This window comes from Rhyacophila brunnea, unplaced genomic scaffold (assembly GCF_057557595.1).
Source record: "Rhyacophila brunnea isolate RB1 unplaced genomic scaffold, BYU_Rbru_1.0 scaffold_7, whole genome shotgun sequence".
Taxonomy (NCBI): domain Eukaryota; kingdom Metazoa; phylum Arthropoda; class Insecta; order Trichoptera; family Rhyacophilidae; genus Rhyacophila; species Rhyacophila brunnea.
Window position 1 is genome coordinate 20,099,456 of NW_028233339.1, and position 18,141 is coordinate 20,117,596.

General features: G+C 30.6%; 1 protein-coding gene across 1 annotated transcript in view; it reads right to left on the minus strand.

The window, feature by feature from the left end:
- LOC147064590 (multicopper oxidase 3-like) overlaps window positions 1-17,547 on the minus strand; it is a 38,179-nt gene extending 20,632 nt beyond the window's left edge. Inside the window, exons 1-2 of the mRNA XM_085957584.1 lie at window positions 17,189-17,547; window positions 715-814 (exon numbers count right to left, since the gene is read on the minus strand). Coding sequence (XP_085813710.1) covers window positions 715-814; window positions 17,189-17,324 — 236 coding nt within the window. The 5' untranslated portion in view covers window positions 17,325-17,547. The remainder of the gene's footprint in view (window positions 1-714; window positions 815-17,188) is intronic.
- Window positions 17,548-18,141: the final 594 nt, after the last annotated feature.

An 18,141-nucleotide genomic window follows, 5' to 3' on the forward strand; every position in this document is an offset into this window, starting at 1 on the left:
AAACATAGATTATTTTTAAAGAATTATAAAAAGCATAATATACGGCTATCCACATACAGGGTCGTATTTGCAGATGAAGGGACCTTGAGGTAATATCATATAGTATGCTGCCCAAAAAAGCTCGTTACAGTTATTTAAAAATACATATTTTTCAAATATTAGCATTATTGCTTTTTGTTCGAAAATCACTTAGTATTTAGTAACTTTTGACATTAGAGCAAATTAAGTCTATCAAGTTTGGACATTGGTGTTGCATAAAGATCTTTTAATTTATGATAATATGGAAAATAACCACTCACTCTCCTCCAGAAGCTTTATTAAAGTAATTTGATTGTTGAGAATCTCTGGAGTCCCCACCTCTTTTGGAATTTATGATAAACCTAACCCTGTCCATATCTGTATATTCTAATTGGTTTTAAAAGCTGTACATCATATTATATTAAAATATAATGCTCATCGCTCTACGATTGTGAAAGCTTAATATTTAAAGTTTCATACCTACTCTTTTAATGTAGGATTCTTACTAAATGTACAGTCAATTGTATAAAACGATAGTACTATCATTAGGAATCTTAAAATATGTTGATTTATTAAAAAGTATGAGAGCATCTTATTTAATGTATTTTCCACTTTACTTATTCAGAATGTGATCAATATTAATTATTATTAAAAATCTTAAATTAACAATGGTATAAAAAATAAATTTAATCTTACTTGCTAAGGGTTTTGTAGACTTCTAAAGTTAGCTTAACCCTACAAATCATTGGCCAGTCGAGCTCATGGCACGGTCTATCACAGCTTTCGAAATACTCCTCTGAAACAAATAAAAAATAATATTAAAAACCCATCATTAAATAGTTTTGAAATATAACCATTTATAAAACCTCCAAATTAAATCAACTGAATATAAAAATACATGCTAGTCTAAGAACACGATGCAGAACCATCTGAATTATCTTTGCAATAAGCACCATCCAGAGTTACTCGTAGATTAACTTAGTTATATATGCGTATCTTGTCCGTATTTTAAATGTTTGAGACACTGCCTTTTATTCGTCGATTTACTACCTGCTATAATTATGAAGTATTATTATGTATGTATACTGTAGGTGACGCAATCTAAGTTGCCGATACTGGCCTGTTAAAGATATGCGCATGGTTAGGGACTATGGTTCTGCATCGCGCTCTAAGTCCCCTTACGCCCTGTTGACCAGTTTCCGGCAACCATGGTTATCAGCAACCAGAAAGTGGGCGACCAAAGACGAGAGACCAATAGGGCAACCACATACGAAAAATCTTTCAGTATCACGCTGACTGAGTCTCGACATGACGTGGAAAATATTATTGCAGTAGCGTTCCTCAAGAAGCAGAGGAAGAAAAAAAATATATATTGGGTGCGCCCCCTACTACAAGAACGTCGTAGTAAAGGGATGTTCAATGTGTTTTTCAGTGATTTGAGAAAGTTAGTATGAAAATATTTTTTTCAATTATGTTAGAATGTCAATAAGATCTTTTGACGAGATGTTGAATGAATTGAGACCGTCAATCACAGGCCAGGATACGAATATGAGACTGTGCATCATGCCAGAATGAAAATTATTTGTTACTTTGAGAAGTTCATTGATGGTTGGTCATGCAGTGCGGAACGCGTGATAACAAACAAGCTATCCCTTCGGTTGCCCTTTACTCTAGTCGCCGAGTAACTCATGTTTTCAGTCTTCGGCAACCGACAGCTTGCCGCAACCATGTGCATATACGCTAATGTCCTTTCTTCCGCCTCGTGGTTGCCCGAGACCAGTCGAAAGTGCGTAAGTGGTCTAAAAATCTCGCAAGTTTAAATTTAGCAAAAATGACGTTTTATTAATAAATACACAACGATGTCCAATTAGCAGTTTGTAGCTTATATTGTTATTGTATATTATTAATTTATTATGCAGAATGACAAGTATTTTTAATGACTACATTAATTACCTATCAGCAACTTTGTGATTATAAATTATGAAATTATGATACCAATTCGCACATTCAATAATAATTGTTTTATAGGTATCTATTAAGTTATTCATTAGTTCGGTCTGTTTTAAAGTTCATTTGATTATACATCATGTTTGTTATTAATATTTAACCATTACTAATTTTAAATTGTTTTAAAGTGTATGTATTATTACTAGTGATTAGGTATCCAGTTATCTATAATGTAAGAGTTTTTACAAACCCTATTTTTTATTATGATCCTTTACTTAATATGTAGATGATAAATTGTTTACATACTTTATTGTGTTCATTTATTATATAAGTTAGAATTAACTGTATTCATTTTCAGTGTGTATTTAACATTGGTAAGTGCACATAGTGTCTGAAGATGCCGAAAAGCGAAACCCGGGTCGCAAAAACGACTCAAATGGAATAATACAAAACTTAAATCCACTACCATTTAAATTCCAAATCCATCAAGTACCCTCGGTCGATAGTATAAATATTATTAATTTTGTTTCAATATATCCATTAAAATAAAACAGCTGATCATGGGTGTAATATAACAATTCTAGAATAAGTACGTATATTAAATTTAAAAAAACACATGCAATAATAATAAACATACTGAGGTACATATTAGAAAAAAATCTTTTAAAAAAGTTGTTCTGAGTGGCATTCAAACTTATAGCTTTCACTGCACTGGTGAATGTTCTATCTTTTAAGCTAGACTCATGAGAATTATTACTAATAACTACGCTCTCTGAATGCTTCAAATTCCGCCAAATAAAAGGCAATCACCTTTTAATTAATTACGGTAAATGATATAACTTCATTAGGTATGGCTGACACAGTTGTTTTATTTTATTTATTATCACAATCACTGCTGACCTTTTAATTACCACATTTGAATAACACGTTAATTATATATATATCTAATAGCCAACTGCTCCAAACGCGCTGGTCGCGGTGTTAGCACTAAATGAGATTTATAATAAAATTAAATTTAAACCTCTTCATAATAAAAAGAAATAAATATTTTTTTATCATGTTTGTAATTAATTTTTCGTGTTATAAAAGCTTTATATTTCGGCAAAACTAAAAAAATAACATTAAAAAAAAACAAAAAATATTTGATATTATTGTATCACCAAAAAAACTTTAATATTAAACATTTACTTTTTAAATCTATGTATATATTTATTGTAATGTGCATACGCCCTTTTTAAATAAATAAATAAATATAATATTAACGTAATAATATGCTATAATTATCTAGGTATCGTTTAATTTATTGGTAATTTTTATTACAGCAGTTGACTTTAAGGTGATACATCAGTGAAACGGCAAATAATTTTCAACTATAGGCGCGACGAAATTTTGGACTCGCTGCCATTCGGAGAGAGAACACCGAGCTGGAAACACGTCAATTGGTTTCGTGATGGCGACGGGCGTATTAATTCTTAAATCGTGTAAAGATGACTAAAAAAGTTACCCATTTACTTTAAAAAGAAAATATGTCAATGAATATATTATTATTGTTACTGATAAAACAATAAACAGAACATTAAATGGACAAATTATATTTCGTTTGACATGCGTCATTTGCACCCGCGACCCGCAATCCGCGCATCGCCTAGCGACGATCTTTTTAGACCGTGCCTCAACTAAGGTAAGTATAGCCTTAACGAATACTCGACATAAAAACTTTCATCTAAAAATAATTGTACCTATGTAAACTTTAAACGATTATAAATAATTAGATAGACTATACATACTTTTACGATTGTATAAATCTATTTCATCATGATGAAAGTATAATTTCATACAATATACATATTATCTACTCAATAAAATTAAATAAAAACTCTCCTATTCTGAATAATGAAGGTACTTACGTTGTATTTAAAAACAAATGTAAAAATTACTCTCAATCTTACGCTGTTTTGTATAATTACCAAGTACACACGCAAAAATGCAACATTGGTCAAATAATTAATTGTAGCTTCAAATTGATTATATAATCACAGCTGAAGTAAAAGCAACACTTTTACTTTGCTCATAAATAAAAAAACTATACGCTTTTGGCTGGCAATCGAAACGAAAATAATAATTACATAGTGACGCAACGACAACGCTAAAAGTTATTACCTAGTTTGTAGGTATGTATGATAAAAAAAACTTTTACATTACTATCTGACAATAGACTTAATTTATTATTTTTAACAAACTCGTTAGTAATTAAATGATAATATAGATCAGTGAACACGAATATTTTTTGCTGTCCGAAGTTGGCAATGTAAAATCTAACCAATGTCGGGGTTATATATTTTTTTAAATTATAGATACATTATACATTCACACTAATTATTGTAAGTATAACAATACATTGAGAATGAAATAATATAAATTCTTAGTTATTGTGTCTGTACCTACATGTCACTGGCGAATACTCGAAAGTAGACGAATCCCGTCTACCATGACATATAAAGATGTCATTCAATTATACTTAATTATGCATTTAATAACCACACAATATACATTTATTAAGTATTGAAAAATTATGCAAATTGACATCTTATATGTGCGTATTTCAATCAGCGCAATAAAACGGTACAGTGGTATATAATATATATAAGTATTATTACTTTCGATAGTAAGCCATTATATAAAACTATATTGAAGGCAACACCAACTGTCAATATTCTTTGTTATGACTTAGTTCTGCAGATGTAAATATTTTAATTAAAATCATATTTAGACAATATTACTGAAAAACCTCTCTAAACACATCATTTCCCTCACCTTACCCTTTTTAATATTTTTTCTCCGTGTCTCGTTCTCTCCTACACATTTTCATACGTTTTGTCACTTCTTTCTCAATACATTTACGTTCCTTAACTCTTGTCTTACCCCTTTTACTACGTCTTCTCTCTGTCTTTCTCTCTCTCATATACATTTACATATGTTTTCTCTCACCTTAACCCTTTTAATATATTCTCTTCTCTCTCTTTCGCTCTCTACCCCACAGTTTCGTATATGATTATGTTTTACTCCCTGTGCGTTACAGACAGAAGATAGATAAATGAAGGCAAATATATTGTAAATAAATAAATATTATAAACATAACTATATGAAGTTGTTTTAAAGAAATAAATATTGCTCATAAACGTCACACGGGGAAGACTCTTGAAAAAAATCATTGCTATTATTACCCCAGTCACATATTGAAACTCATCTCGACTGTAACTCTGCTAAAACGCTAAAAATGAAATAAAAATCGGCAAGAAATCGAGGATCTCGAGAATTCTCCAAAAACCAACCTCAAATTCTCGAGAAAACAAATATTCTTATTTTCTAGAATTCTCCAATATATCTAAGATTTAAAAATAGTCGAGAAACCACAGGCTCTGCCCGGTATTAAGCGACTACCACTATCCAATATTTCGTAAAAATAAAAATATTTATATAATTATATGTATTCAGTAAATGTTTATGCAAATATAATTTCTAATAGATATTTTTTATATAAAAAGAACTTTTTAAACTTTTTGTCTTGTCTGTTCTTATAGTTCTGTTTACTTCTCCATAAAGTCGAGTATCTAGTATTGAACCAATCCCATATTTTCATTGTGCAGGCCTTTTATTTATGTAAGTGCGCTATTTGGATTGTAAATCTATAAAAGTTTGTTAGTTATCATTAATTATTACTATTATGGTGATAATCCATAAATAAAAACACTTCTTAATAACATACTCCACTCAATTCTTCGACGACGCATATACAACAATTACCATTATGAGTTGAAAATATTTCTGGTAAATTTCACTTTGTTTATGTAGGCTTTTGAATAGGTGTGTATCTTTTAGAAGTTGAGATTATTTATTGCCCCACAGTGCTGTATTGGAGGCCAATAAATGGTCGTAATTATACCTTTCCATTTTAGTAGCATACATTTACATATAAGTACATATTCTACAAAATAATTAGTGAGTATATTATTAGTTTTATATTAAACTATAATTTTACTGATAAAAATACAAAATTAAAAATTGAAAATCGACTAAACATTTGTATAACTGAGTGTTTTGTTATATGAAGGGTAATAAATAATCAACAGTAAAATATAAATAAAATACATACGTAGTATAAAACATGGATATTGGAATAATCTTTATTTTGCCTAATTGAACTTTCTGAGTTATATAGTCTCCATGTAAAAATTGCTATCGTTTAATTTTCCGACCATGTCCGATCATATTATGGGCCTCCACATTGTGGAGGTTTGTATTAACAGATTTTGTTTTTACAAGAAATGGATTTCAGCCTCTTGCTCAACCTATTAGGTCCATACTCTGTCTCATACACAAATTGAAAAATAATATGTGTACTTGCCAGACCCAGGATTCGAACCTGAGACGTTATACCTATGCAAAATCAACCTTCAACAAGAAATCCTTCTAACGCTTTATTAAAATTAATGGACAGGAATGCTTTTATTACTTCACTTGCAATACATTTAGGCCCTATCTCCATTGAAGGTTTTCTTCGATATCTTTTGTATAAAATTACTTATGAGCTACAAATTTTGAGATGCTATGTGTGGATATTTAAACGATAATGTTCCAGGTTTGAAAGTAAAGCTTGTCATTATTGACGATCTTTTTTCAAACGTACGGCTGTAATCGTCATTGGTAATAAATTCAAAAAATAATTCAATGCGTGAAAGGAAACAGGAAGACATTCAAAAGTCACTAATTTTCAAAAAATTGTACATTTATATCTGTGTGAAATTTCCTAATTCAAAGGCGGCTGATATGATTCCTCTATTATTATTTACGCATATTATATTATATGCATTATAAACAAAAATACTCATTTAACTCATTCATACATATGTCAATTTATTTGTTTACACACAGAATTAATTTTTGGCCGTGTACGATTACTACGTGTCTATATTATGTATATAGTTACTTTGAGGTTTTGGAAGCATGGCCAAAAAGACTGACAATTTGTTCCTGTATTCATAATCCTACTGGACGCGTTTCTATGCGACGCGGAAATTTAAAAGCTCATATTATAAAATAACAGCATTTGTTATTTGGTTATAATTGTTCAAGTCTTCGTTACATTCAATGACGATCCTTAGAGTTATACAGCTGATGAAGCACTGACTAAGCGTGGAAAGTTGAGAAAGTATAGACGAACTGAAAGAAAATGTTTACCGGTCGATTTTCAAACCATAATCACCATTACCTATCCAAAACCTACACAATAATCTTCTGAACATCTGCGTGATAATATGTATTATTTTAAATATCTTGTATATCAGATTCTCCAACCCAAAACGGATTTAAGTGCAGTTACTATTTACCTTATTTTATTATAGTACAAATCTTACAACCTTTGACAATAATATGTTATTTGTACCACAGTGGGTGTGGGTTCGAATCCTACACTGAATTTATCCAGAGCAAAAATCCACTACATTGATCGAATTTTTTCTTTCGAAAATTCATCGAACAATTTCTCGTAAAAAACTGTTAATTAATTTAACTTTTACACTTTGCTTTCCAGCATAATATGTTGTAATTTATATTTTTCTTTCAATACAGGTGCAAAATGAAGTATTATATTTACAATATAAGCTCTGTTATGATTTTTTTGTTGCCTTCGATACTTATATTTGTTTTTTGTTCGACTATGTCCGATCCTAATAGGATCATAATATGGGCCTCCATAGTGTAGAGGTTTGTATTAACAGATTTTGTTTTTTACGAGAAATGGATGTCAGCCACTTGCTGAACCTATTAGGTTCATACCCTGACTAGCCATACCCAGGATTCGAACCTGAGACCCACGGCGTGATAGTCCAACGCTTGGTGTCTGATACTGATATTATTTATTATTAATTTAATATATAATCATGGTATGGGGTGATATTAATACAGTCTGCTTTAGGACGTTACTGATTGCATTGCATTCGCACTTGAATGCTTTTATTTTCGTATTTATACCTATAATAATTTTACAATAGCGGCACTGGACAGACAGACGCATTAGTTCAACATTATCGGCGTGACGAAGTGTAACTTCTTTCCTTTTTGTAAGACACTTTGTAAGGAAGGCTTCGCGCTTTATTCTAGCTGGCGAGGTACGATTTGAATGAGCCTCGCATTTTTTGCGGGCCTTTAAAAGATCGTCAACTTTCACTGCACTCTGCTGGATATTTATTTACCAGTGCAACGCTACTCAATGTTTTCGAATACCGAAGCAAGTTTCGTTTCTCCATTCATTTCGAAGTGAGTCTCCATTTTTTGGCATCGCATGCAATGTTAGTTTTACTTTTTTTTTAATAATAACAGTCAGCATCTTTTAGTTTTTTTTTTACTTACACAGTTACCTAACTCAATCGTAATGTTTTTTAATTTATAGTTTGGTACACCTTCTAATATATCAAATTATTTTTTTTGAATAAAATAAGGAATAAATTCAATATATAATAATTACAAGATAAAAAGAACTTTTTATATACAACGTTTTTCAATTTTCTGTTGAATCATATAAACTTGACTTGACTAGCTTAAACGATCAAAAAAAATTGTACTTGATAGAAATAATACTGAAATGTCATTTTGACATTCATATTGATTTCCATAGTAACGCACGTATACGAGTATGTTAATAATTTAGTTGCTATGACCCCAGACCACTAGCAACCAATAATAGTGGATTGGATTACGGATTTCTTCCGAAATAACTTTTCATACAAAACAGAATTAACTGACAATGAATTCAATTCTAATTAAAGATGGGTAATTTAAAAAATGCATTGGCATCGTGTTCTGATATATTCTAAAAGTTTCAAATGTCTAGCTAGTCGGGAAGTTAGTTAAAAATTGATTGCAAGATTTGTACCGGATAAACAACCACCAGACAAATAATAATACGACCTAATAAAAACGTTGTAAAATAAAATAATCAATGAAATTAATACCACTATTAATGAAACATTAATTATTAAAGTGGCGATTTGAGGACGCATATCCAAATTATTTGTATAGCGCCGGGAGTGAATCGAGAGGACTAAGGAAAGAGCTTCTGGAGAAGACAAAATCAATGACATCAATCAATACTTTCGAATGTCACAGTAATTTTATTGTAGAGTTTCTGAATTATTACTAATTATTGGATTAATTGGTCTGTCTAAGGTCTAAGAAAATACGTGTCATAGTTTTATAATCACGTACTACAGTGGTTAAAATGTGGCTAAGCAAAAAATAATAAAAATGTAGTTTCTAGCCGTTGCAGTACTAGGTACGTTTCTTTGATATAAGTTGCAAATCGCATCCAGTGTGCAATGTTTTGTTCTGCAAGTTGTGGTTATATTAATAACACATATATTACTTTTTGCATGCTTTTTCTTCTTGTGCAAGATTTCAACGATATTATAGTTAACCGCATTTTGTAAAAAGCGAGATTTTTATGAAATTTTCATAACAATCTTTTGGAAAGAAAGACACTAGTCGAATTCCAACTCTGGGAATGCAAATTTCATATCGTTTTTTTTTTCATTTTATATGATAAGTACAAATAATGATCTATACTTATGTCATATTATATATAAAATTTCTCTACATTATTGGATTCTCGTAGGAATATTGCATTCTCAAAATAACGAAATATGATTTTTAGATTCTAAATTAAACTAGAAGAATATCTAAGACTTTTTTATGTTTTCTGACTGCCAATCGATAATTTTCCTTTCAGTTGTAGATTCGTGAGTTTTCCTTAACTTTTTTGAGCAACAAATTAGAAAAATCTTTTTGACAACCACATGGTAATATGTAACCTCATAGTATGAGGATTTTTCCCGATTAGCAAAACAATAAATTCGATATACCTACATTACAACAAGAATTTTCTATAAATCATTCAATTACAACCATCATTTATAAGTGAGAATCACCAAAACGTATACTTACTCAGTATTTTAATTAAAAACATTTGTTAAAATATTCTAAAATACTCGAGAAACTCACTGAAAATTTATCGAGAAAAGAAAATCTTTAAAAACAAAAAAAAGTTCAACTTCCCTCAAAATTTCTCAGTGGATTGTGACTGATTCAAATGAACTTTTTGGTGTTCCAATCTGTGTTCGGGAGAATGGCCCGGCCAACAATCTATAATTCCTCGTAAAAAAAACTACTATGAAGATAACCCGACCTCAGCTGAGACTGGCATATTGTCAAAAGATGGTATCAATATAGATGTTACCTGGTTGGTCACAAGGCATTCTTATAAACCTTTGAATCGGTGAACCAGTTAGCTTTATCGGAAATACATGAGGAATAGAGTGTGTAAGCGATGTATTTATGAACTTTATTGTTAAATTAATCATAATTGTGAATTAAAGAATTACAATAATAATTTGCGGTTAATGATAATAAATTATTGTGCTATTTTTGTTATTCGTAATATTATAAATTGCAATCGAATTATTTGAATCTCACTTAATTGCGGAAGTCAAAACGTCATCTATCAATTATTAAGAATGGCGCGGGTTCAAAATTCAATCATATATGTTTTTCATTTTCAATTATATAGAAAGTCAAGTAGGTACGACATATGGTAAAAGTTAAAATATTATTATATTATACAATATATACTATTTCTATATATTTAATAATCATTTAATTAAGATACTTACATTCTGTTTTCCAGTTCCAAAATCTTTTATCGTAAAACAATTTCATTCAAATCAATCAAATCAAATAATGATATAATGGACACTGTCTAATTTAGAATGCAAGTATTTGTGAATGCACCTTTCATATTCATGTTGTGTGCAATTTTCAATGATAATTTTTTTATCTCAATAAGCATGAACATTTTCTTTTTTATCTCGTACTAACTCAACTTAGATCATATTATTTAAATGTATTTAGATAGGTAGGTACATATTTCAAAACCCACTGTTACGTTAAATATTGACTATTGACTCACTCTCACATTTAGTTGATAAAATAGTATAAATATTGACATGGCTACTTGTCTCCACGAGAAATTTTTTTTAAACTATGAACACCTATCTGAAGACTTTATAACTATACAACTTTCATTATTTATTTGCTGTCCGCTCCTTCTTTATCGAATTGAAAACAAATTAATAGAAAATGAAAATTTAATTCGTAATTAAATGAAATGGGGATGAAATCATCTAGACAGGGGTTGATTCAGAGTAAAATAAAACTTTAAATACAAACGTTTATCTGGAATGACTGTCAGTCAGTGTTGGAGAAGATAAACATTTGACAACAGTATCAACCATTGAGGAGGATGAAACTTATTAATAAAAAAAGAATATTTAGTTCGTAATTAAATGAAATGGGGATGGAATCATCTAGACAGGGGTTGATTCAGAGAAAAATAAAACTTTAAATACAAACGTTTATCGTGAATGACTGTCAGTCAGCGTTGGAGAAGATAAACATTTGACAATAGTATCAACCATTGAGGAAGATGAAAGTATTAAATACCTAACAGACTAATATTCTACCAGAGTAGATATTTTTTTCATTGGCGATCATCAATCATCTTAGTCACTCCGGTGTGGATCGTACCGCCTCACGGAGGGATTTTATAACAGATTGTTATTTATAAAAAAAATAGATGTTAGCCGATTGCTCAACTTATTAGGTCCATACTATGGGTTCAAACACACGTTTAAAAACAGCAGGTGTATTTTTCTAAACCCAAGATTCAAACCTGAGATACTCGACTTACCAAACGGATACGTTATCAATCGGTCATCACATCATGGTACATTTAAACTATACATACGATCTAAATAGTCTAAATCAATGGTTTCCAAACTTTGTTACTACGCCTCCTTTTTAAAACAATCTAATCTTGGCGCCTCCCCCTTTATTTCATTAAATACATTTTTCAAAGCCCTATTTTCTACTAAATGGGCTCGATATATGGATTTCATTCTAATGCAGAAAATTCCGTTTCGCATAATTATGATGTTACAAATGGTAGCAGTGCCTACTTTACCGACTTTTTTTTACTAATAGAACAAACTTGTGGTGTGTTTATCTCACTTAACTGGTCGACCCGCAGCACCGGGCCCCCAGGCTGGAGCCCTGTCAGCCCCCCTTTTGTGGGGGCCATGCACAATAGTATAGAAATGAGGTATAGTAAAATTAGTCTCCATATCTTCATACAAGTTTACAAACAACCTAACTTTTATGGGAATGTTTTTTATATAGTTTATAACTAGCTACCGTTGTATAAACTATGCACTTGCAAACTGCAAACCTGTGGGCCCTGTGGCTATATTGTTGTAAACTTTTCGCGCCTCCCTTTGCAACAGTCCATGCCTCTCCAGGGAGGCGCGCCCCACAGTTTGGAAATCGCTGGTCTAAATCCATTAATTTTCGCCGTCTACAGTATTCTGTTTTGAATATTGAAATAAATTATAAATTAAACTAATAATCACCATCGGCATTCCAAACAGAGAATATTATCGACATCGTATCTATAGAGATATTTTATTAGACTTTTCGAAGCTCGATTGTTATCAATTTTTTCAACTTCTATTCAGAGGTAATGAAATAGAATGTCATTCACGTGTATTTATTATTAAACGTCATGTATGTAAGTAAATACACAATGCAAGTATATGTAAAATCTATGATAATCATCTTTAATTAGGTCTTCTCACGTACGTAAGTTATTTGTTAGGTACATTCAATTATATCACTTAATAATCAAATAATATATTACCCCGTTTACACGTGCATATATTTACTGTTGACAGTACGTATTATCGCAGCCATAACGAGAAAATGCACATGCAAACTTGTATTAATCAAAAAAGTTAGGAGCTTCTGAATTTTCACGCGACAGTTGGATTTGTTCGAAACGGACTACACTGCGCAGACTCATTTTGAGGTTAACCGATTTTTACGACTGTCAAATATACCATAAAATGACATCATCGCGTCTCGTTTACTCTTCAAGAATGTTTAATTAGAATTAATTGAATTGTGTAAACAGTTATTGTCACGATAGTTTAAAATACATACTATTGCTGACAATAAATCCATACATATGTACAGGCGCTATATAATTACAAATGACAGTAATAGTTACAAATAAGCAATACTCTCTATAAACTTGTATTGTGAGATATTCGCAAAAAAACCATTGATAGGATATTAAAGTAAAATATAAGTATTATTAAGTAATTAAACATGAAAATTTCAAAATAAAATGACATTGAACACATTCTAATTATTATAAAACCATGTTGTCTCGATGGTCAAATAATATATCAATATTCGTCGATGGATGTTACTGACTTTGCACTACCTGGCAAAGGAGCTAAATTTTATTATCCTACGACTTTGGACACAAAACCACGTAATTCTTAACAATTGTCAAAAAATAATGTAGCTTACTATCTATATTTTTATTACAGTTAAATATTTTCTCAAAGCATAAAAAACAATGTAGTAAGGAAGTACCTAGTAAGGAATTATTTATGAAAGCAAGTACCGTGTGCTTGCTATATATATCTATCTTACTATTATCTTATACTGAAAATTTGGTTATTCAATATTCTCACCGCAAACTTAGTTATAATAATTGAGGTTGTTGAGTCATACAAAATTATTATATAAACGATTACTACGTAATATCAATGTAATAATAAAAGTGCTTACGTCATATAAAAATTGTCATGTTTTATATTATTTTCATACATTCATAACAAAACAGCTAAACTATTCTAATTGTTTAATTACATAGTAGTAATATAGTAGAATAACATCACATCTAGAGTTGGGTTTCGGGAATTTCCCGACGGGAATTCTCGAGAAATTTTCGGGATTTTTCCATCCCGAATCTCGAGAATGGAAATTTTTAACATTTCGGGAAATCCCGGATCTCGAGAATCTTTTCTCGGGATTCGGGATTTCTTTATTATCAAATATTAATTTAAAAAATGTTAGAAAATTTTCTATATGGAAAAGGTGGACAGAAAACACAAAATTCAAGGACTGATCGGGGCATTTAACACAATTAAACTAACGTCGAATCAAAATGAACGAAATTTTTGCAACATCAGGGAATTTTGTGTCAATAGCGCATGCAATTGTCAGACGCAGCGATTGACAGTCTGTGTTGAAATTCTATTTTAATAAGTAATGTTTAAAAGTTGGAATTTGTCTGTTTTTACACAGATTTTAGGATTTTTACAAGTTTTTTGAAATCTCCCGATTTCTCGAGAATTCTCGAGAATTCTTTTCTGGAAATCCCGAATTTCGAGATTGAGATTTTCTCGGGAAATACCCAACTCTAGTCACATCCACGTGTTCAATTTATTTCAGTTTCAATTTATTTATTTTTTAACATATTCTGTACACTATAAATTATATTATATAGTTATACCTACATTGTGAATAACGAACGTATAAATAATTCATGATACAAAAATTATGTATTATAAAATTGTAAAAAGTATTCAAATATCTAACAGATTAACGTCTATATTGCCAAAAATACAACTAAACCTAGAACTGATTGCCAATAGCCGTTTGGAACATAATGTCTCTTACATAACAATTAAGAATTATAATATCGCCTTGAATTAGATAAGATGGGGTTTGAAAAACTTTTCTAAAAATGCTTTAAATTTAAACGTTTTTTGTATCATTGATTATTGATCTCCAGTGAAGACAATTAATAATTATCAAGTTATACGTATACATAGGTCAATGAAATGTCATATTATAATATGGCACTCATAATATGTAGGCATACGCACATATATAACAATTATTATACAAGAAAAACCTGTTTTTGTTGACATTTATTCAAAAGTTTTTGAGCGTATTCAAATTAAAAATCTATACCCGAGTGCCAGACTACCTTATTTCCATGATCATTTTCTGGAAAACGCAATTTAAGATTTTTCGTGTTCCTACGTCAATATAATTGCGGCTTTATTGTTTCAAGAACCTTATGTGTCTGTTATATACCTACTCAAAGTGATCGAATAATTCACAAGATTTGAGAATGTTTCATTCTTTACTGAACATACATAATTTGAAAACACCCAGAGAAATATAAAAAATAAATTTGAAAAAAAACGACGCCTAGAGAGACTCGGCCATGCGTTCACTGGATTCGTTGCAAAGTGCTCTACCAACTAAGCAATGTGCGTCCTATCTAACTGCGGTGAAATTAATTAGCAGTTTAGTTTTTTTTTACATTTTTGAGATGTTTTACAAATTGCGTTAATTTTGGCAGTCGGTTATTGTATTTATCATTATTTTATATCCCTCTTATCTTTTATGAACTATTTTTTTTCTACGAATATTTCACAAGATTTCAGAATGTAATATTCTTTATTGAACATACATAATTTGAAAAAACACATCAGAAAAATATATAACTATGTAGGTACTAGAAAAAACACGTTGCCGCAAATCCAGGGAACGCGGGGACAATTCCCGCTGGGCGTCATGTTTTTCACCTGTGTGTTTTAATATGGAGGATATTTCCCATTAGAAACTCTTCCAAAAATACTTACCAATTACTGAAACGATCGATTTGAATTGTATTATTATTTTGAAGATAAATCATAATTTACATGTCTACCTAGTTATGGTATTTTTAAACATGTTAACTTTAAAATCAATAAATGAGAATAGTTTTTTTAAACTTAGTACGACAATCAAAATAATAAATAATATTTTTCAATATTTTTACTCCTAAAGTCAACAATAATAGTCACTGTATTATTACGTTAATGGTTTTTTTTGTCAATTAATATTATATCCAATCATATCTTAATTTGTAACTAAGTAATACTTACTAATAAATATTGGTCATTAGCTGATTTTAATACAGTCAAAAATACAGAAACTACTCAATCATCTATAACTAAAACAATAATACGTATTATTAAAGTAGTGTAGATATAATGGCAATCATAATAACTCATGTATTATAAGATTATCATGAGATGGTTAGCGGCTGCACATTTAAAGTAGCGGCAAATAAATAAAAAACATGTGAAAACAATTTTTCAGAGATCTCCTAAAGGGGGAAATTTTTATAGGGACATTATTACTACTGTGCAAGCTGACGATTATTTAGTATATTAGTATACGAGTATTATTTTTTAAATTCGCCAAATTATTGATCAAGTATTTTTTTATGTCATTTAAAATCCAGGAACATTAAATAAATATAATAGTTTATGTATTACCATAAACACAATAAAAACATTAGTTTTAGATGAATTTACATCATTAATTTAATAAAATGGTAATTGCCACTGACGTTCCTAGGTAAAATGCCGCCTCATTTTTTTTAAACATTATTTTTGTCATTCTTTCATGAGTCCAACATCTAAGAAATGTGTTGTATGGATACATTACTAACAAAATATCGGACTAATTATTTACAAATCTCCATGTGTCATTTCTGGTCACCAAGGACGTCGAATGACAATGGAAGTAAACTAAATATCGCGAACCCGTCAAAACCAGTGAGCTGAATTTTTTTATGGAATGATAATATTTTCGTTATTACTAAGTTTAGGTAGGTATTTCTATATATTCTAAATAATTTTCCTCGGTTTGCCGCCCTTCGAGTAACTGCCGCCCCCAATGTCACAACCGTCACTGGTAATCGCGCCGCAGAGGTAGCCATGAGCTTTTATATAAGTATATTTTTTTTACGAAAACAGTTTATTCCATGTAGGTAGACAATTGTAATAAATACCTTTTTCTGTCGGCGCACCGGCTTTTCAATCCAATAATCGGTAATTGAAAATTTGAAATTTTCATACATTTTGATTCACAAACTAAGATTATATGAGGTAATAATAGGTTGGGGTAGGTTAGGTTATGTTATGTTAGGTTAGGTTTGGTTTCGTCTAAAAAGAAATTTGTAAAATCTCATGGCTACCTCTGCGGCACATTTACTAATAGTTTATGTATTACCATAAACACAATAAAAACATTAGTTTTAGATGAAATTACATCATTAATTTAATAAAATTAATATACACCCTACGGTTATTATCTTATAATAAAATAATGTAATAAATTAAACTATTTCGGAAAATACTTCCTGGTTTTTCTTCAGGTAAAACCAAATTATCAGATACTAATAAAATATAATTATCACCTGGCATCGGAGTAATATACACGATAAATGACACTAAGAAGATCAATCCAACGATTATCCCAAGTCGTAACAGTGACCCATTCTTATGATTTATTTCTTTAGGGGCTTTTTCACTAGGTTTCGTTACGACAGTCATTTTTATATAACTATTGTTATTCACCAGCACACGTTTTATAATTTTATTATTTGTTTAAATCTCAGATCATAATACCATAACCTTTAAAAATCACGTGAACCGTAGGTATTAACTTGCACAATTTATTGTTTTCGTACTATCATTAAAATATTAGATCTGTCAGATGTGTTTATAACGAACACCGTCGACGATATCCGACAACATCGAGAGACAGCTGGTTACTAAATGAATGGCCGGTAAATTTCTGTTCTTTGGTAACAAACTTGCATCACCTGAGCTCAGGTGTAGGTATATAATATCTACTTTTACGGCGGCAAGCCGGCAAATGATACTGTTTAGAGCAGTGGTTCCCAACGTACCGGGGGGCAATTTGAATGGTTTCGGGGCAAAAAGGTCATCTTGAAAATTGTTTGAAGACGAAGCATAGCACAAGGATCGCACTACTTTTCTTTCGAGTTGTACATGTAACGTAATATACATATTTACTTACTGAAAGTTAAATTAAAAATAGTATAGTCTATGTGCATTTTGGGTTTGGGCCGAAATCCCGAAAGCCGAAATCCCGAAAGATGAAATCCCGAATGGCCGAAATCCCGAATGGCCGGAATCCCAAAAAATAAAAAAAATACAAACAATAATGATTGCGCAATCTTAACACTTATTTGCTTGATTATTCATTTTTTTTCAGAATTAGTTTGGTAACTATAAAATGTTGATAGGGGGGGAGCATGGAGATTTTTGAAGCGTTGAAGTGATGCTTGGCAGAAATAAGGTTGGGAAACACTGGTTTAGAGTGTTTAGTTTAGACCATTGCCTA